The sequence below is a fragment of the Globicephala melas genome, chromosome 1, assembly GCF_963455315.2.
Source record: "Globicephala melas chromosome 1, mGloMel1.2, whole genome shotgun sequence".
Lineage (NCBI taxonomy): Eukaryota > Metazoa > Chordata > Mammalia > Artiodactyla > Delphinidae > Globicephala > Globicephala melas.
This window is the reverse complement of record NC_083314.1, coordinates 167740068-167760911: the sequence shown is the minus strand read 5'-3', so window position 1 is coordinate 167760911 and position 20844 is coordinate 167740068. Positions and strand designations below refer to the sequence as shown.

The 20844-nt window shown below is 49.3% G+C and overlaps 1 protein-coding gene across 2 annotated transcripts in view; it reads right to left on the bottom strand.

The window, feature by feature from the left end:
* The window catches only part of PAFAH2 (platelet activating factor acetylhydrolase 2), a 32127-nt gene extending 25012 nt beyond the window's left edge, over positions 1 to 7115 (bottom strand). Inside the window, exons 1-3 of one of the 2 annotated variants that reach the window (XM_030873831.3) lie at positions 7070 to 7115; positions 1417 to 1558; positions 295 to 448 (exon numbers count right to left, since the gene is read on the bottom strand). In XM_030873831.3, coding sequence (XP_030729691.1) covers positions 295 to 448; positions 1417 to 1506 — 244 coding nt within the window. In that variant the 5' untranslated portion in view covers positions 1507 to 1558; positions 7070 to 7115. Of the gene's footprint in view, positions 1 to 294; positions 449 to 1416; positions 1559 to 6201; positions 6234 to 7069 lie in introns of those variants that run through there. The other variant, XM_060309403.2, reaches the window with a different exon arrangement.
* Positions 7116 to 20844: the final 13729 nt, after the last annotated feature.

The window sequence follows — 20844 nt, the reverse complement described above, 5'->3', positions numbered from 1 at the left end:
GTACATGTTTTACATACGTCCTACACTATAACCCCGCAAAAGCATCAGATATTCAGACACAATTTAAGTAACTTGCCCAAGCCCCACAGTAAATGATAAAGTCTGGATTCGAATCCAAGACAGTCTAATTCTATAACCAAAGCTCTTATGTACATAATTCTCTCCACCTCTCCATTACCACACTGGCTAATGGATGCCCCATTACAAAAGGGCTGGGCAAAGCAAACTGTAATATACTGTGTCTGCCTTGGGATCTCCTAGGAACATAATCAAGCAGCTGGGAGAGAATCTTACCCACAACCATGTTGAACAGCAAACCTCCCCAGCGCTTATTAAACTTCAGGTAATCAGCCAGGCCAGTGCAGTACTCATAGCGGGGAATCCACAGGGGCTGCTCTGTGGTCTCTTCTGCCTCTTGGCAGGGGTAGAAGAGTCGAAAGAAGCTCCCCTGTAAGGAAGGAAAGAGAGCAGCAGCTCAGAGCAAGAAGCCCACGCATGGCTAGATGTCCCAACAGACACATTCAGCAGGTGTTTGGGGCACCGGCAAAGCACCAAAACAGGGAAACTTTACCTTCAATTCATATACCTGAATTTTGTATTCAGAAAATCCAGAAAGAAGCGATTTTATGTTTAGCATACATGTAAGGCTTATGTCATTTCAAACAGCCAACTGTATTTTGAATTACGTCTGAGGGGTACTACAATATTCCCAATGCTTGAGATATCAAAAGATTTAAATCTGACCCTGAGCCCAGGCCTGGAGGAGTCCCAGGAGCGAGGGATTAGCCCTCATGCTGAATGGGGTGGCATTGGTGTGTCACCTAGGACAATCCTCCAGGCTGACCCCTGGGAAGCAACAGCAGCACACTCATTTTACATGGGAGTAGGTGAGAGGTTACCAGGAAGTATGTGCCTCTCACAAGGGAGGGGGGAGTTCAAGGGCCAGCAGAGAATAACCTAGGAACCGATGGAGGGAAAGTCCCGAACCAAAGTACCAGAGGGAAATAGACGAAGGCAGGAGAGGAGAAAAAGGAGACTATCTTCCTACCCGGGTCAGGGAGTCAAAGGTCAATGGCACATGGTCCGCTGCTCTTCCTCTCATACACTCAGATTAAGATGAGATCCAAAACCTTTCCAGGATCAGGCATCTGCTCTCAAGACATCTGAGAGCTACCTTTGAAGCTAGAGGCCCCATTTCCCCTGAGCCAGAAAAAGAACCCATAATCTCTTGTCTATTGAGATGCTTCTAATTGGAAAGAGGAAGAAAAAGGTCAGGGAAAAGAGACCTAGGGGCTCTACACCCAAATCCAGACCAGCTCTAACTCAGTTTCCCCCCACCTGGAATTGCAGCATCAGACTCACTATCGATAAGTCCCGTGCAGACAGAAGCAGCGGAGACGTGCTGGAGACACTTACCTGGAGACTCTGACCCTCCATCACATCCCCACAGCCTACGAGGTGGGATCCCGTGACAGGTGGAAAGCCCACGGACTGGTTGACCCCCATTTCACCACCAGTTGAACTGAACAACGACTTGGGCCGTGGCTGAACTTGATGGCTGGAGGGTGGAACACAGAACAGCCTCTTGCTGGTTTCCTCTCAGCTTCCTGTTGCTTATTCATGTCATCTGCCACCCCTATCCACCCCTCCTTCCCGCGGGTGACTCAGTCAATCTTCCACATCATCCACTTTGCTACACTGCCTTTACTAAGGTTTAGGGGCTGCTTTTTCTGTTGTTGGTGGTGGAGAGGTAAGGAGATGGTCATGAAAAGGAAAGAGAACCTCCATACGCTTCAAAACCCACTAACAAGTGTTTATCTGATTATGTGCCCAGCACAGCAGTTACTGCTGCATGGACTATAACACAGACCTTGTCCTCATGAAGCTAAGAATAACAATTACTACCATCAATTATTTACTCTGTGTCAGCACTGAACTAAGCTTTTTACATACATTGCGTCATTTCATTCTCTCAATAACTGAGGGTTAGACCCTGTTTTACCCTGTTTTATGAGGAAACTAAGGCATGAAGAGGTTGAATAACTTCCCCAAGTCACACTGCTTCTAGGTGGCAAACTCGGGTCTGTCTAATCCAGACCTGAGCTCCTGACCCTCACTGATCCTGTTCATGGGGAGACTCAGTTACATATATACAAAATCACTGACCGAAACTATTAACTATAAAAGCACTTATGCTGGGCCTTGAAATATAAGGAAGATTTTAGAGGCAGGGGAGAAGGAAAGCATTTCTAGAAAGGACATAATGTAAGAGCAGAAAGGGATAGAGATACAGAAGAGTATAATGTGGGCAGAAAATCAAACAGGAGCCTTCAACATGGCAGGTGTGCATGCTCTGACTAGAAAACATTCCTGTAACTTGGCTGCTTCTTAAATTGGGGTTAATGCCACTGCTCTCCGTCCCTCTTCAATCACATCATCACAGCAGCATCACGCTTACTCTGTGCCAGGAACTACACCAAGTGCTTTACATACATATATTATTTAATTAAATCCTTACAACAATCCTCTGGGATATGTATTGTTATTCCATCTTACAGATAAGGAAACTGATGCTTAATAAAGTTAGGTAATTTACCCAAGAACATATAGCTAGCAAAGCCAGAATTTGATCACGGGCAGTGTGGCTGTGACAGTGGAGAATGTGATCAAACTTCTTGATATCCACTCTATCCTGCCCTCCTACACAGAAGCCTACACAGAAGTGATTTGGGTGGGGCTGATACCTCACTAACTTCTAGAGTTGGGCCAATCATCCCTTGGCATCCCCATCAGTATCCGGATGAAGAGTGGGCTCATGACATAAGTTGGTCCAACCAGAGTAAAGCCCAGGACTTTGGTTTGATGGTTAAGGGTGGAAAAGTTCTTTCTTGTTTTGAGCTAGAGTGATGTGCGGATATGAAGCCTTGAACTGTTGCAGCCACTCTGCTACCTTGTGGATGAAGCTACTTGTGGAGGATGGCAGAGCTGAGAGAATCATAAAGAAATACAGTCATATTTGTGAAGACTGTAAGAATCTCTGGATTAGATTGTACCTGAAACCTGACCCAGTCCTAGACCTTCTAGTTACAAGAGCCAATAAATCCCCTTTTTTATTTAAACCAACTGGGTTTAGATTCTATTGCTTGAACCAAAAGCACCTAAACAGATACACTGAGTCCTGAGCCACATTTTCAGTCATTACATTATTCTGCTTTCTTTAAGATGCTCTGGGATGGATCAGAAAGTTCAGGTCAAAGCATGCCTGGGCAAGAAGAGAACTTAGAGATCATTTCTCCTCACAGTCATCCTCTGCACCACCACCCCCTCAGCCCAGTATATAAATGAGCTTTACTGATGAAGAAATCAAGGTTAAGAGGTTAAGCGAGCTGCTCAAGGTCACCAGAACTATTATAACACATAGATCTCCTCACTGCCAACTTCCAATTGTCTGATCTAATGGAAAACCCCTGACAAGCAATAATACTAATGTCATTCTATTTAACTTTGGAAGATAATAAGTGATGTTCTTTCTACTACAGACTTCTTCATTTTGTTTCTCTGAAGCAAATTTAAAAATAAACCTAATTCATTTTAAAAAGAAGCTAAGCCCCTGAGGCAGTCAGTGGACTATCCAGCCAAAAGGAAGCTGAACGTGTGCTGCTTAGTCTCAGACCCTGAACTTTTCCCCTTGAAGGCAAATGTACAGAGGACCCACGGCGGGTTGGCAGGGGGCACAGGACACGACACCCACGTGACAATGAAGCAGCGGCAAGTTCTCACTGCCATAAAAGTGGGTCAGACAAAATACTGTGGGAGTTCCAAGAAGAAAGAGAGCTCCTTTAGCTTGGAAGTGGAGGGCAGGGGAAGATGGGAAGATTGACTTTCGAGTAGAAGAATGTGTGAGCAAAGGCACAGAGGTGAGAAAGCACACTTGAGAAACCTCGAGAAGTTTGTGGTGGATGCAAGGTGAGAAAGGACGATGTGACCAGATTTGGAGGGTAGCAGTCCCTCAAGTGCTAGACTAAGGAGTTGGAATCTACTCTGGAAATGAGGTCGTGGACATGGGAGATATAAAGTCTGAAAGACCCAAGTTTGAGGCCCAGCTCCTTCGCTGCCTAGCATTCTTACCTTGGGCAAGTTACCTGATCACTCTAAGCCTGATTCCCCATCTGTACAATGGGAATGCTACCCATCCTCATAAGGTTGCTATGGAGATAAAATGAAATAATGCATTTAAAGCACCTAGTGTAGTACCTGGCTCTTAGGAAGTATCCAGGAAATATTTGTTGATTGTGTGAAAAGTAGAAACAATAGGATCTGGCAACTAAGTGGATCTGGGGAGTTATGGGAGAGGGAAGAGCCAAAGATGAGTCAGGTTTCAACACTGCGTGACCAGAATGATAGTAGCTTCTTACAGGAAGAGATGTTGGTCTTAATCAGAACAGAGAACACTACGTGAGATAGGAATCAGGATGAGAGCACTTGAGAACAACCAAACAGAAGGGAAGCACAACTCTCTGGCAGTCCTGGAAAGTTTCTGGGAAGGTCATCAACTAAATTAAACTTGGAAATAAATAAAAACTAAAGAAGCTAATTGGCCAGAGTGAGGCTAACATGAAAATGAATCTGCATTCCCTGGGCTCATACTGACTGATGCACAAGTAGAATGGGAAGATGGGAAAATCCAATCTGACTTGCAAATTTTGTCTAAGAAACATCCACACCGAGCATCCAGAGTTATTTCTAATAAATGCCATGGAATTCTCCAAGGAAATCAGCCCAGGTGTCTCTACCTTCTTTGGCTCACCTTATCTAAACAATTTGCGGTGGTGCCTGCCTAAAGGCCTCTCTACCCATCCAAACCTGTCCCAACCATCAAAGCCCAGTGAAATCTCTGGTCCTCTGTGAAGCTTTCCCAGTCCTTCCAACCTTCCCTCCTCTCAACTCTGAGTACTGTCTGCCTCCCTCACCTGATAACCGATCACAGGCTGCCTCAGGACAGCTCTTGAATTAGTACGTATTCTAGCAGTTTTCAATCAGTAACTTGCCTCCAATAAGTGGTCCACGTAGAATCTAGATCAGAAGTTCCTGAAACTATTATCACAATCAACTGGAAAACTTTTCAAAAATATAGGTTTTAGGGCCCCCATTGCCAGAGGTCAATTAGCTTATAAAGCTTCCCAAGCTTTCTGATCCCCAAGGTTCAAGAACCTCTGGTGCAGATGGTACCCAGGATTTTTCTTTTATTCAGACGTGTGCATGCAGCAAGTATTTACTGAGTGTATATGGTATTCCAGCCCACCATTTTCATATTAATGAAATGATAATGACTGTGATACCACTTGGTTTAATCCCCATGGCCACCTAGAAGCATGTTCCTGCCAGTTGCTAGGCTTAATGCAGTGCCCTCCATATAACTGGTCTCAGCAGTCAGTTTATCCAATGAATGCTACTTAATTTTTTACACAGGTATGCCTTATCTCTTCAGATATACTACAGAGGTAGACTGTGTTTTACATTTCTTTGGAGTCCAAACCATCTATCCTCATGCTTTCTCCACATAGTAGGGACCCCAAAAATGCTTGCTTTATTTGGCTTTGATTTAAACCCTCTCAATTCTTTAATCTCTGTCTTTTTGATCTAAAAATTAGGCTATATGGTATAGTGGGGGAAAAAAAGGCTTTGGTGACAGTCTGAACTCCACCTCCATCACTTAACTGGCTGTGTGACCTTGAGCAAGGGCCTTCAATTCTAAGCCTCTGATAACTTCTCCACATGGTAGAAATAATAAATCACTCATGAAGCTGCTGATGAGGATTGAATGAATGTATGTAAAGCACGTGACATATAGAAGGTACTATAACCATAACAAACTACATGACCTCTCTCAGCCTAAGTTCCCTATAAGTAAAATGAGGACATTTCATAAGTGAAAATTAATAAGAAAAGTGATATTGCCTAGGGCCTGGTACATTTTAAGTGCTCATAAAATGCTAGGAATTAATTAACAATGCTATGTCTCTCTTTCCTCATACCCAGGTAAGCTTTTTTTTTTTCCGGGATTTTTGTGGTTTTCTGGATTAAACCCTTTGACAAAATGGTTTCTTTCCTCCTGGCCTTTTCGAGTCTGAGACATCCCTCCCAAAACCAGCGTCTACTAAACAGGCCCAGAAGAGCCCAGAGGAAACGGATAGGGCTTACACTGCAGCTGTCCATCTCCTGCTGGGGCCCCGTTTCCAGTGTTCAGGGACCACCCTTCGGCCAGCTGTGTGGACTTTTCATCACTGGCTATTTCAGGACAGAGTCCAAGACAAGCACTTCTCTGGGGCTTCCTTCCAGACAAAGCTCTCTGGAGTCTTAGAGTTCATTAGTCTGTGGTCTCTGGGGAAGTGAGGAACTAACATCCTGCTCTCAGAGAATGGAGACACCAAGTGCTCAGGGGCAGGTTTGAGCAACAAGGGGACAGAGCTATAAAAGGAGCCAAGATAAGAGTTTTTCAGAGCATTAATAATTATAGTAAAAATAATCTCTCGCTTGTGGAGGCTTTACAGTTTATAAAACACTTTCACACGTATTAGCTTATTGGCTCCACAACACTGCCTCAAGCTAAGACGGAGAGAGCAACTGTCATCTCCATTTCGTATTATGGGTTGACTTCCAGTCCTGGGCACTTCCGTGGATTGTGAAAGAAGGAATGGCGACCCTTCTTTCACTAGTATGAAAACCAGGAAACTGAGGGTAAGAGTAAAGCACATAAAAAGTGTGGAGCACAAAGAAGGCCACGTTTCAGAGAGGTGATGCCGTGGGCTCGGGGTGGGGCTGTGGGCTCCGAACGAGAGAGCTCACCGTGGGATTCCAGGGGCGCCGGGAGTGAAAGAGCAAGAGGATAGTGGGAGAATAAAGGGTGAAGGCGGATATTGGAGGTGTTTCAGTAGGAAACAGAAAAGATAAAGGACTAATGTGGATTAGCCTGGGATTAAGACGAGAAAGCCCCCCAAACCGACCTGGAATGTGAGCAAGTCTTTAGACCCCTCAGTCCAGAATAGAAGCTTTCTCCAATCAAACTTACCCAGTCAAGTGGACCTCTCAGAAGCAACCCAAAAGGTCAACTCGACGGAAACGAGAAACTGCCCAGGAGCCAGTGGCCCTTTGGTAGTTGTAGTTTCTAGAACTCGAAATTAGCGCTTAAAACCATTTCCCGCCTCTCTGTCCGGAACTATAACTTCCGAGGTGCACCGCGCAAGATTGCACATTACGACCCGCCCCCCAGGACTACGATTCCCAGAGGTCTACACGGCCCCTCGTCTTGGTGTGAAACCGCCCAAGGGCCGGAATGCGGTGTGATTCCTCCCCCTGGTGGTCGAGGAGCCGCCACCACGATTACAAAGCCCGAGCGGAGGGTTACTGCTTATAGTCCCGGTTAGTAACCCTCCGCCTCACCGTTCCTCAAATAATTCCTGGGCGTGCCTGGAGATAACCTGGGCTTTGCTTTATTCTCAGGGCCGTGAGGAGAAGGTCTGAGCTTGTTTGGTTTTTTTTTTTGTTTTGGGGTTTTTGGGGGTTTTTTTGCGGTACGCGGGCCTCTCACTGTTGTGGCCTCTCCCGTTGCGGAGCAGAGGCTCCGGCCGCGCAGGCTCAGCGGCCATGGCTCACGGGCCCAGCCGTTCCGCAGCATGTGGGATCTTCCCGGACCAGGGCACGAACCCGTGTTCCCTGCATCAGCAGGCGGACTCTCAACCACTGCGCCAGCAGGGAAGCCCGTGAGCTTGTTTTGTGTTCTCCACATTGTGCTTCCAGTGAGAGTATAAGACTGATCATTCAAATTAAGGGCGCATTTCCCACCAACCTTACCTGTTCACACTTGTGGTATTCCATTGTCCTTCTTCAGAAACTCATGGCCAAGAACTGAGAGGAACCTGAGAGATTCCTCCCCGCCCCTCCGGCCCCAGCCGCTCCATCCATCCTCACTTTGCTGACACTATGCTGATTCTTAGGGACACACTGGTGTGTTCTTAGGAACACACAAGTTACTGTCGCTAACCTTGAAAGAATTCACAATCCAGCGGAGGATTCCGACAAATGAAGAATTACACGGTAATACGAGCTCTAATGGGGAAGACGCGAGGGGTTATAGGAGCCTTCTTGAAAGGCAGCACCTGCCCAGGCTTGGGAGAAATGGGGTGGTGTCTTCAAGGTTTCTTGGCGATCTTAGAGAAATGTTAAAATTGAGAACTGAAGGAATAGGACTTAGCCAGGAGTACGGGGAGTATGAAGAATGTTTTACACTCTGGCTGGAGCACAGAGCGTGAGGGATGGGATAGAGAGGCACACCTGAGGAGGGAGGCAGGACGACATCCTCAGGAGTCTTGTAAACTTCCATAAGAAAACTGGATCATCCTGGCAGCTCAAAAACCTTCAAAAGGGCTTCCCTGGTGGCACAGTGGTTGAGAGTCCGCCTGCCGATGCAGGGGACACGGGTTCGTGCCCCGGTCCGGGAAGATCCCACATGCCGCGGAGCGGCTGGGCCCGTGAGCCATGGCCGCTGAGCCTGCGCGTCCGGAGCCTGTGCTCCGCAACGGGAGAGGCCACAGCAGTGAGAGGCCCGCGTACCGCAAAAAAAAAAAAAAAAAAAAAAACTTTCGAAGGCTTCGTACTACCTGCTGAATCAGGTCCCAACTTCTCAGCTTGGCATTCAAGGTCCTCCCCAAACTGCACCCCCCAACCCATCACCACGACGTGCTCTGAAGTGTTGCTCCTGGCGTCCTCTGACAGGAATCGCCTTTCTTCGGCCCTGCCGCGCCCCCAGCTACGGTCACCTCCTCACCAGTCTCAAGATGTAGCAGGTTCTCATTGTTACCTCCACACTTTTTTTTTTTTTTTTTTTTTTTTCGGTACGGGGGCCTCTCCCGTTGCGGAGCACAGGCTCCGGACGTGCAGGCTCAGCGGCCATGGCTCACGGGCCCAGCCGCTCCGCGACATGTGGGATCCTCCCGGACCGGGGCACGAACCCATATCCCCTGCATCAGCAGACGGACTCTCAACCACTGCGCCACCAGGGAAGCCCATGCTTCAGGCTTCTTTAGACTCTCCTCTCCTCCTGACACTGTCACCACCACCATCCTTCCAGGAACCAAGATAAAGTCATCAGGAGAGAGTGATGGCAGCACCGCGTGTGGTAATCAAGCCCCAAATTTAATTAAAGCTGTGGTTGGTGGTGGTGACGGCAGAACATAAAAAGCTTAGTGCAGATCAGAGATGGTTCTCTGGCTAATTAATCAGTGCTCTGCAGCTGGCCCAGATTACCCAGGACTAACTAGAGTCCCTGGTCCTGAGAGGGACAGCTGGAGTTTGTTTCTCTGTCTCCTACTCCCAGACTAGGCCATACTGGGGACGTTTGCTGGCCAGCTAAGTTTTAAACTTCCCAGGGACAGGGATGTCACAGCCTCCTTTACCTCCTTTGTCACTGTTAGGAAGATCTACCTTGGGCCCAGACTCCTGCTGCAGAATAAAATACTTGAGTTCAATTGCATTCCATTCCAATCTAGACTTTTGGGGGATAAACAACCCAAACGCTTTAAGTTTTCAGTGAGTGGTTGATTTTCCAGGCTTTCATTATAGATCCCATCCTCCAACAGTTCAAGGATCTCTTCTGGTTGGCTACCATCCCTCTCCAGCCTTTACCTTGTTGCTAAGTTACTTTAAGTTGGCATATGAGTGACCAGCTTTGCATTTCCTTTTCTCCCCACTACGTGCTGAAGTTGGTGGACGACACTTTTTAAAATCAAACTATAATATGCATACAACAAAGTGTGTGAAGTGCACTAATACTAACTGTCCAGCTCAACCTTTTAAAAAAAAAAATTTTTGATATAGCCATCACCTAGTTTGAAATGTAGAACATTTCCAATGCTCCCAAAAGTTTGTCTCATGCCTCTTCTCTGTTCTCAATCACTCACCCCCCCAGAGGGAGCCACTGTTTTTTGTTTCCTGTCATCTCATTGGGACCCAGTTGGAGTCTGGGTGAATCCTCTTTTAACAGCCTGTTAGCAGGTAGAGTGTATATGCTTAATAAAGATCAAGAACAATAACTGTCCTACTCTATTATTGTTACTATAATAACAGTAATAAGCACTAGAAATCAAGCAGTGAATAGAGAGATTAATTCCCTACCCACATGGTGCTTTCATTCTACTGAGGGGAGACAGATAATAAGCGAGCATATAACCAAGATAATTGCATACCATTAAGTGCTCTAAAGGAAATAAGATGCTTTGATGGAGAATAAAAGGAGTGAGCTACTCTCAGTAGGATGGCCAGGGAAGGATTCTCTGAGGAGCTGGCATCTGAGCTGAGCCCAACCTACCACTGGGCTCAGATGCCCTAATACCTCCCATTTCTTGATTATCTACTATGTGTCAGACATGTCATTAGCAACTTCCAAATCCTTTACCTCATTTAGTCCTCCTGGGAAGTACGTCATATTCTTTCTATTTTTCAGACAAGAAAACAGAGGCTCAAAGAGGTAGTAGCAGACAATGTGGATACCAGCCTCATAGCCCCTCATCCCTTCTCTGAGCCCCCGTGTGTGGTGGTTTCCAGCAGCTGAGAGCCTCTGCACTCAAAGTCCCACTTGTGTCTGCTTCCTTGCCCGAGGGCTGTCTTAGGCATCTATGAACCAGGAAGGGAGAGGCATGTGCTACCCACCCCAAGGGCAACCTTCGGCCATGATGGAAGCTGATGACTCCCCATCCTTAGATAGGATGATTCTGAGGTGCATTTCACACTGTCTCTTGAGTTTCCATGGGGAGCTGAGCCCAGCGGCTCACAGCACTAAGCTGCACATTAGTGCTCCCCTCCCTGTGTCTTCTCCATGCTCTAACTTCTGCTTCTTGAAATCACCTCCCAAATAGACTACGAGCACCCAAGTCTCAGGGTCTGCTTTTGGGGGAACTCAAGCCACCCCCTTGCTCCAAGCACAGAAAAGTGCTTGGGGACATAACATTCTCGAACTGTGCCACGCCCTGTCACCCTCTATGCCTTTGCACGTGCTGTCTCCTCTGCCGAAACATGTGTTGACTCCGTTGTGGTCCATCCAATGTCCACGACACTCCATCCCTGCCACCCTCCCCCTGATGAACTCCAGCTGCTAGTGTCCAGCACTGGTAAGAATCATGTTTGTGCCAAGTGCCTGGCAAACCCTATCTCATTCAGTTGACACAGAGATTCTGAGACATCGGTAGTACCATTCCTGATTTGCAGGTCAGGAAACAGATTCACAGAGGCCAGGAGACCTACCCAGGTTTTATAGTTAAAGACTGGCAAAGCCAGGACAAAGGGAATTCCATGGAGGTCAAGTGGTTAGGACTCCGTGCTTCCACTGCAAGGGGCACAGGTTCGATCCCTGGCTGGGGAGCTAGGATCCCACAAGCCACGCAGCATGGCCGAAAAATTAATAAACAAAAAGTTAAAATCCAGGACCAAAATGCAGATCTACACATTCTACTGCCTTAGCCCTTGGCTGGAGAGAAAGGATAGGAATCGGGGTCTCTAGAGTTGTTCCAGCATTTCCCCTCTCAGAGAGGGGCCTAAATAAACAGCTGAGGGATGCCGCCCCACCCCGACCCCGAGGTAGTCACCAGAGCCTCAGCTGGGAGGAGCAGAGACTATGGAGCCCAGAGGAAGGAGGCCAGGTTGAGGGGGCTTCCTACAAACAAAGAGGCTGGACATTCTGCCCACCTGCCCCTGGGAGGGGAAAACTGGTGAAGGCATTACTCTTTCTATTTTCTGGCTCCTTCCATGGCTTTGGGAGTTTACTTGGCCTTGGCAATGGCCTGCTTCTCAGAATCTCTCATCAAAAATGATTCTCGGAGGCTAGGCCAGTTCTGGGACACCAAGAAGCCAAGGGAGGCCTGAATTCCCACTCTTAATCTTCTCTTCCAGGCCCTCAGTCTTGTTATCAACAAGCCCATCAAATGCCTGGTAAAGGCCCAGCAGCCTGCAGAACACAAGCTGGCTAGGTGGGTACCAAGTTCTCAAGGGAGGTTGGGGAAAAGGGGGGTGTGGTGGGGTGGAACCCTTATCAACAATGCCATGTCATTCCCTGCTTAAAATCCTCCTCGGACTGCTGTCAGGCTCCACAACAAAAGCTGCAGTCCTTCCAGAAGTGCAGAAGACCTTCAAGGTCTGGACCAACTTCCTTCAGCCTGTCAGATTCACTCCTCCTTCTCATCCAAAGTGACAAGCTCGTCCCTAGACAGCCATGCACTCAGCCACCTCCATGCATTTGTTTGTGCTTTTTCCATTTTGCTTGTGCTGCGTCTTCCTGGTCTGCTCTCTGTCTAATCTTTCAAACCCAGCAGAGATGTCACTTTCTTTGGGAAATCCTTCCTGGCTGAATCCCCCTGTGCTTCCCTAACACTCACTGGCGTCCCCGTAACAGCACACATAACAATGCAGTGAAGTGACCTGTGTGCCTGTCTCCTCTGAACAGGACCATGGCTCCTTGAGGGCATGGATGCCATCTTATTCATCACTGTGGGCCTAGCACAGCATCTGCCACAGTGGGTGTTGGTTAAAAGAATGAGCGAATAAGAGGCACCCAGAGCGGAGGCTGCAAACATGAATGCCTTCAGGGTCCAAGCAAGTCAGGTAAATTGGTGTAAGACAGTAGGGAGCAGGAGGGACTGTGGCAAACTTGACAGTGATTGGCTTGCCCAAAGGAATTCAAATTTGATTAAAGAACACAGGTGGGTAAAACCTGGCCTCTATTTAAAACAATAGTAATAATAATAGTTATTGTAAACTTACTCTGCAGCAGGAGATAAGGTGCAGTGGTTCAGAGTATAGGCTCTGGAAATGGGCTGCTGGATCTGAATCCCAGCTCTCCTGCCTGTTAGCTGTGAGACTTTGGTCATGTCCCTGAACTCTCTGAGCCTCAGTTTCCTCACTTGCAAAATGGAAATAATAATAATACCTACCTTATAGGGTTGTTGTGAGGATTCAAAGAGTGACTACATGAAAAGGACATAAAATGGTGCCTGGCACATAGAAAACGCCCAGGAGGTGCTAGCTATCACTATTCCCTGATGGTGAGCGCTCAGAGAAGGCCTCCCTGAGGAGGTGGCATGTAAACTGAGCCCTGCATGTCAATAAGGAGCCACCCATGATGAGCTCTGAGAGAAGAACGTTCCAGGCAGAGGGGACAGCCAGGTGAAGGGTCCTAAGGTGGAAATGGCTTTGCTGGGTCTGGAACACAGCGTCTGGGGAGCGGGGCAGGAGACAATGTCTTGAGGGCAGGCAGGGCCCAGATCTTGGAGGGCCTTCTAAGCTGTGGAAAGAAGCCTGGATTTTGTTCTTGTGTGATGGAAGCCACTGGGGGAGTTTGTTTCAAAATATAGGTTTTATTATTATTTAGGTACAGTGAGGCCAACAGACCAGGAGACAACTGCCATTGGAAAGACAGTTCATTATACTCACAGAACCCAAGAGGAGGAGGCACACCATGCCACTGGGGCAGGGCGGGGCGGGGGGGGGGCACATGGGGAAGCACCAGGGTTGGTCAGGAGGCAGAGGGAGGGAGGGGAAAACACAGGCAAGGGTCTTGATTGTGGTTTCCATGGGAGGAGTGCGTGAGGCCGCAAGCAGTCTTAGAATTGGCTGGATTAATAATTTCAGTGGGCTCTGGGCATGAGGCTGTCTCCAGTTGCCTGGTACCTGACCCTGTGATGCATAAATCAGGGGGTAGTGGCCCTGAGTGTGAGAGCCCAGTAGAGGAGGTGACGGGGTATAGGCTCTGGATTGGGTAGTTTGCATTTGAAAGGCAAGCTCAAGGGTGAGTTTTTACTATCTATAGGAATTGGCTACCCTGGGAGGGGCAGTCCTTCCAGGGTCAGCAGGGCCCTGGTGCGAAACATCAAAACACAGAAACTAAAAAGACATGGCTAATACAGAGTTACAGCCAAGGGGTGATGGGGTTTACATTTTAACAGATCCTCTGGCTGCTGGAGGAGACAGTGTTTTAGTGAGACAAGAAGAAAGCAGAGACCAGAGGCCAATGCAATGACCCAGGTGCAAAATGATGGTGGCCTGGACTTTGGAGGGTGCAGGGGAGTGGGAGCCTGCTAACATCAGGGTCTGTATGGAGGCGGGGCTGCAGGACCTGATAGACAACCAATGAGGATGCCTTTAGGTTACAATAGGCAATCGTAGCCCATCCTGATTTTATTTCTGGGGTTCACGCCTGTGTTTCCTTCCCCAGTTATGAACTGTACTATCTCACTCTTTTGATGTTAATGGCACAGTAAAGGGATTCTAGGAGATACTTCTGGATTAGAGATTGAAACAAAGTGTCCAACATAGTGCCTGGCACATAGTAAGTTCTCAACAAATTGATAGCCTTTTCTTCCTTGAGGGAAAGCAGAAAGCCCAGCAGATCTGATGTCAAACAGACTGCAGTTTGGTCCCAGCTCTATCACTCACTAGCTGGGTGGCCCTAGACAACTGATTTCACCTCTGCATCCCCCTTCCCTAGTCTGGAAGCAGAGATAAGAGTCCCTCGATCTTCTGGTGCTTGTAAGAATTAAATGAGGCGATGTATGTCAGGGGCTCCATCAATTACAGCAATAATTATCACATATTATGGAATGCCAGTCTAAGCCAGGCTCCCGAGGTGGGGCCCAGACTCCAGAAAAATGGGTCTGAGGCCCCTTCAACGCCTTCTCGGGGCCCACCTCTGGGCCTGATCCCTGCCCCCAGCTCCCACCCCTCTGCTGAGCATCTCCTCAAAGAGCCAGCTGAAAGCTGTTTACTCCGCCAAGCAGCATCCCTGGGGAGGAAGGAGAGGACAAATAAATCTTCCTGCCTTGGCTTTGGAAAGCAGGCTGTCAATTACCTGGGGTTCCAAGCAGCCTGCCTGCTAGGTAAACATTTGCCAGGCTGGCCCCAATGATTAACCACTTGGTACCCAGGGCTGAGGTGGACGTGTCCAGGTATGGGCAGCTCTGGGGGGCTCCAGAAACTGGGGGAGACTGGGCATGGCTTCTGGAGCCTTCAGAGAGGGTCTAATTCAGGTGAAATATTCAGAAGGATGGCACAGAATGACTTCAGAACTAGGGTTAGAAATCGACTTTACTTGGCCTGTCCAAATCTGCTGTCCCCTAGCCCCTACCCTGAACCCTTGGCCCAGGAATACAGGCCCCAAAGGAACAGCCAGAGCTCAGAGCTCAGCCTGTGGTTTCCAGCAGGTGTCCTGTTTGTGAGGGGCTGGACCAGAGATGCCTGCTCACCTCAGTCTCCTCTGACTTTCTCCGGATAACAGAAACCCACCCTGCGGGAAGCAGAGGCCTGCTTCCCAGGGGAGGGGAGACCAGCCCCTGGGCCAGGTCTAGGTGTGGCTGGTTAGAAGATAGCCTAGGGGTGGCTATAATTATTCACATGTGTGCATACCTGTAGCGTTTGCCAAGCACTTTCCCACCTGTTGTCTCATTCAAGGAGCTCCACAATAAACCTGTGAAGCAGGAAACAGCGTGCCCCTCCAACCTGTGATGCATTGGTTCAAATCCAGGTTCTGTTACTCCCTGGCTGTGAAGGCTTGGAGCAATCACTTCACCTCTCTGAACCTCATTAACCTCACAGGGGGTGAATAGCTGCCCTGGCAGTTTTGCTGTGAGGCTTAAATGAAATCATGGATATAAAGAGCTCAACAGGGACTTCCCTGGTGGCACAGTGGTTAAGAATCCACCTGCCAACGCAGGAGACACGGGTTCGATCCCTGGTCCGGGAAGATCTCACATGCCTCAGAGCAACTAAACCCGTGCGCCACAACTACTGAGCCCATGCGCCACAACTACTGAAGCTCGCGCGCCTAGAGCCCATGCTCTGCAACAAGAGAAGCTACTGCAATGAGAAGCCTGCGCACCACAAGGAAGAGTAGCCCCCGCTCGCCGCAACTACAGAAAGCCCCCGCGCAGCAACAAAGACCCAACGCAGCCAAAAATAAATAAATAAAGAGCTCAACAGTGCCTGGCACGTGGTCAGCAAATCTGTAAGCCGCTCCCTCGAATTCCTCATTTTACAGAAGAGGAAAATGAGGCCCAGTGAGCTGTCAACTCTTAGTCTTCTAAATATTAAAAAAAAAAAAAAATTATTCTACAAATGCGTAGTGAGCCCCTGTGAAAGTTGTACTTCGCTCATTCATGAGGAGACTCTCAGGATGACAAAGCTGGTTCAGAGGACTCATTGATAATAGTCAGCAAAGCACAGAGAAGGCTGAAATAAGACTGCTAGTCAGATTCCCAACTGGCAAATGCCCCATAGTGCATGCCTGTAATCTTCAGGGTGATCTCTACTGGTCAGAAATCATTTGTATCACTATTGGACAAAAATCCTTTGTATCTTATCTGTTTTCTACAAGTTAGCATCTTCGTTCTCAGGCTTATAAAATACCTGGATCCTAATACATAGGGAGTCACATGACCCCCAGGGGCTTGCCAAAAGATGCCCCAATGGACAGACGAAGGTCAAGCAGTTGCCCCATTGCCTCACTTCCAAGTTCGTATACTTTTCCTTAACAAAGTCAAGTCTTGACAGGATGGGAAAGGGAAGGATTGACCTGCAACCTATATCAGGATTACTTCTGAGTAAGAATTCCAGACCTTTTTGCTCTGGAAAGCCTAGTCCTGCTACCATGTTAGGTTGAGAGTGAGAAATGGAAGGCCCAGAAAAAAGGATGTGACTTGTCCAAGGTCACAAGCTGTGCCTGGGGGAGAAGCAGAGGCCAGACCTGCTTTCCCCAACTCCCCTCCCCGGGTCCCCTGGGCTGCTCCTCTGGCCCTCCCCCAGGTGCGGTCCAGGTGTGAGTTGGCGCTGTGGGCAGACAACTGCATCCTGCATCTGTCCGCTCTGCATGCTGGTGGTGCCTAGAGGGGCAGACTCACTTTAGCTGGAGCTGGACCGATATTGCAGGGCCCTGTGGGGATTCACCACAGTTTGGGGTTATCTGTGCTCCAGCAAGTGAGAGCTGAAACCCCAGAGTCTCCCGCAGCCTCCAGCCCCCACTCTTGCTAATTCTGTAGTGAGACACCCAGATGGCTCAGAGAGGGAGGAAAAAACAGCAGCAGATAAGACGAAGCAGATGGGTTTCCATGGTGATTGCGTCCTGGAGCTCCGAGTGTGTTCTTTCTTCCAGAACAGAGATGGGGATGCAGCAGGAAGAACACAGGCACAGCAAGGAAAACCCAAGTCCTGGTCCCAATCTACCCAGATGGACAGCTTGATGCCCCTTGTGCAAGTCATCTCACTGCCCTGGGGCCTGAGGGGGGAGAAAGGACATCATTTGTTAGGTGTCTGAGGGTCAGGCATGGTGTTTTTTGTTTGTTAGTGTGTTTTTTAATTTATCTTATTTATTTTTGGCTGCACTGGGTCTTCGTTGCTGTGCACAGGCTTTCTCTAGTTGCAGCGTGCGGGGGCTACTCTTCGTTGAGGTGCACAGGCTTCTCATTGCGGTGGCTTCTCTTGTTGCAGAGCACGGGCTCTAGGCACGCGGGCTTCAGTAGTTGTGGCTCGCGGGCTCTAGGCACGCCGGCTCAGTAGCTGTGACAAAGGGGCTTAGTTGCTCCGCGGCATGTGGGATCTTCCCGGACCAGGGCTCGAACCCATGTCCCCTGCATTGGCAGGTGGATTCTCAACCACTGCGCCACCAGGGAAGTCACCCAGGCATGGTGTTTTGAATGCCAAACATTCACCATCTCACGTAATCCTCTTCCCAGCGAGCCTTTGAGGAAGGAGCTATTACCACCATTTACAGATGAAGAAGCAGAAGCACAGAGAGGTAAAGTCGCTTGCACGGGAACACAAGCTTGCTAAGTGCTCCTAACCACAGCACTATACAGGGCTCCAGGCCCCTTCCTCCTGGGAGACTAGATATAGTCCTTCTGGAGACTTCAGGCCCAGCCCAGAGGAGGAAGGCCAGGAGGGAGGCAGACTCAGGGTGCAAAGAGGGAACACTTCAGATCAAACAGTGATGCTAGCGCCCATTTTCTACCTGGGCACCTTGGCCTGCATGACACCTGGCACTTCAGGCAGGAAGAAACCCCACGCTCAGGCAGCCCCCAGGCAGCGTGACGCCACCATGGCAATGAAACAAACACCGTAGTGCTCAGAGCTCCGGGATGCAGTCCAGAGCACCTCCTTATCCTCAAATCCACATAAAGGCCTTCTTCAACCTTGCCCTGCAGGAAGCAAGGCTTCTGCCTCATCCCAGAAGCCTCTGAACCCGGCGCCAGGCCTTCTCTTCCTCCTCCTCCTATTCACGGCTGTCCTCTCCTTCCTGCCCTTCCCGCTCCCCTCTCCCCAAAGTGTTGGCTTCTGTCCCATTGATCAGAGCCCAAGTATGGGACGGGAACTCCTGGAGGCTTTGATGAGCCCTAAAGAGCCCGATGGAGGCCTTGGAGCCCTTGGCAGAGCCCAGAGATGTACTTTTAGGATGAGCCCAGTGCAGTCCTGCCTGCCAGGATGCCCTGCCTCCTATTCCTCCATCCAAGGCCCAGGGCAACTCTGTGACTCACTTTTGGACAAGCCTAGGCCCCGGCTGGCCCCCTGCAGACATGAAAGTAGGAGAGGCCTTGTGTAGAGATGCAAGTGTGGGTGTGCGCACGAGCCAGCCAGAGTGTTCAGGGCCGGCGGTGGGAGAGCTGGAACAGTACCAGGGTCCCCGCAAGCCCCTCACCAGCTGGTCTTAGCCTCCTACCCTCCCAACTTTGTCCATCATCCATTTATTCACTCATTCAACAAGCATTTCTTGGCCATTTATTATATGAATGCTGGAATTAAAAGTATGAATGGGGGCTTCCCTGGTGGCACAGTGGTTAAGAATCCGCCTGCCAATGCAGGGGACACGGGTTCAAGCCCTGGTCCGTGAAGATCCCACATGCCGCGGAGCAACTAAGCCCGTGCGCCACAACAACTGAGCCCGCGCTCTAGAGCCCGTGAGCCACATCTACTGAAGCCTGCGTGCCGAGAGCCTGTGCTCCACAACAAGAAGCCACCACAGTGAGAAGCCGCGCACCGCAGCAGAGTAACCCCTGCTCGCCGCAGCTAGAGAAAGCCCGTGTGCAGCAACGAAGACCCAATGCAGCCAAAAATTAATTAATTAATTAATTAATTTTAAAAAAGGAAAAGATGAATGGAACACAACTCCTAGCCTAGAACCGAAGTCCTGACCTTCCTCCCCAAATTGGCTCCCCGCTCAGTTCATCTCAGTTGACGGGAGCTCCATCTTGCCTGTGGCTCACGCCCAACCTCACATCCAACCCGTCAGCAAATCTGTTGTTTTTCCCTGGCTCAAAATATATGCAGAAAATAATTATTTCTCACCCCTTTCACCCATGGTCCAAACCACCATCAGGGCTCACCTGCATGACTCACCTGGTCCAATGGGGCTCTCTGCTTCCGTCTCTGCTGCTGTATCAGCCTCTCAGCTGGAGTCCGAGCGGTGCTATGGAAACAAGGTTAGATCAGGCTTTGCGCAGGGCAGGCAGACTCCCCACCCAGAGCCTGTGCCCTGGCGGAATGACCTTCCCCTAGAAACATCCTCCGCTCACTCCCTCACCTCAAAGGTCAACTTTTCAGGGAGGCCTGCCTCTAACAGTTAACATTGCATTTAACATTGCAGGCCCTCCCCTCCTCCAGAGCATCATTGCCAAATATCAAGTGAGATATTTTACTTATCTGTTACGTTCATTGCTGATTTTCTCTCTCAGGAAAGGAAGTGCCACCAGATCACTCCCTGAGGACCCGGCTGGCCCACAGCAGTGGCACATTAAGTAGCTGTGGAATGAGTGAAAGAGTGACTTGTGGGGTGACCCGTAGGAAAAGCTGACCCTGCCTCCACTTCTGCCATTTCCTGTCTGTCCCCACACAGGCAGCTGCAGTGATGTCATTGCCTCAGACGCCTTTTATGGCCCCCTGGGTTAGCCAGCCCCTCTGAGCACTCCCACAGTCCCCCTTCCCTCGTCCTGTAATTGCTTGGTTACTGGTCTCTCTTTCCCTGGGACAGTGAGCCTGGGAGGGTGGGACTGTGCTTCTAGCTCAGGAGGTGGAATGGCGCAGAAGTTAAAGGAACGGATGGCCTGGGTCTAAATCCAGGCTGAGGTGTGGGGGGAATGAATCAAGTTACCTAAGCTCCCTGGGCCTCCATTTCCTCATCTGGAAAATGGGGATAATAATAGTATCTCCCTCAAAGCCCTCACAAGAGAGGATTGAATAAGCTAATGCACTGGCACTCAGAGCCATGCGTGGCACATACTAAGTATAACATGAATGTTAGCTATTATTGTTCTTCAATACTGCATCCGCAGTGCCTGGCACAAAACCTGACCCACATTTAGTGCTCATTAAGTATTTGCTGGATAAATGAATGCATGAGTACAGGCACAGAGGATGAAGAAATGGCATGAGAACCTAGAGAAGCTCCGTAACACAGCCGGAGGATAGTTAGGGAAACTTCCTACAGGAAGGGAGCCCTGGCTGATCCCCGTAGGGTGAGGAGGAGTTAGCAGAGGAAGGTGAAAGGCAGGAGCAGCACATGCAACGGCCCCTCTTCACGGGAGAGAACCCGATGTGCGCAGGAAAGTCGGCTCCTCACCTAGTGACTGACCCTGTAGAGCAAGGAGGTCAGATTCCCCCTCTGTTGGCCATTCTGAGGACTTTCTTGGGTGTATGAACTGTGCCCCACCCCAGACTGGCTGCCCACTGAGAGGATAACATTCCCATGGTAGCTCCCTCATCAGATCAGCGGCCCTCTGAGATCAGAGGAAGGCAAGAAGGCAGGAGGCTGCCACTTGTTGA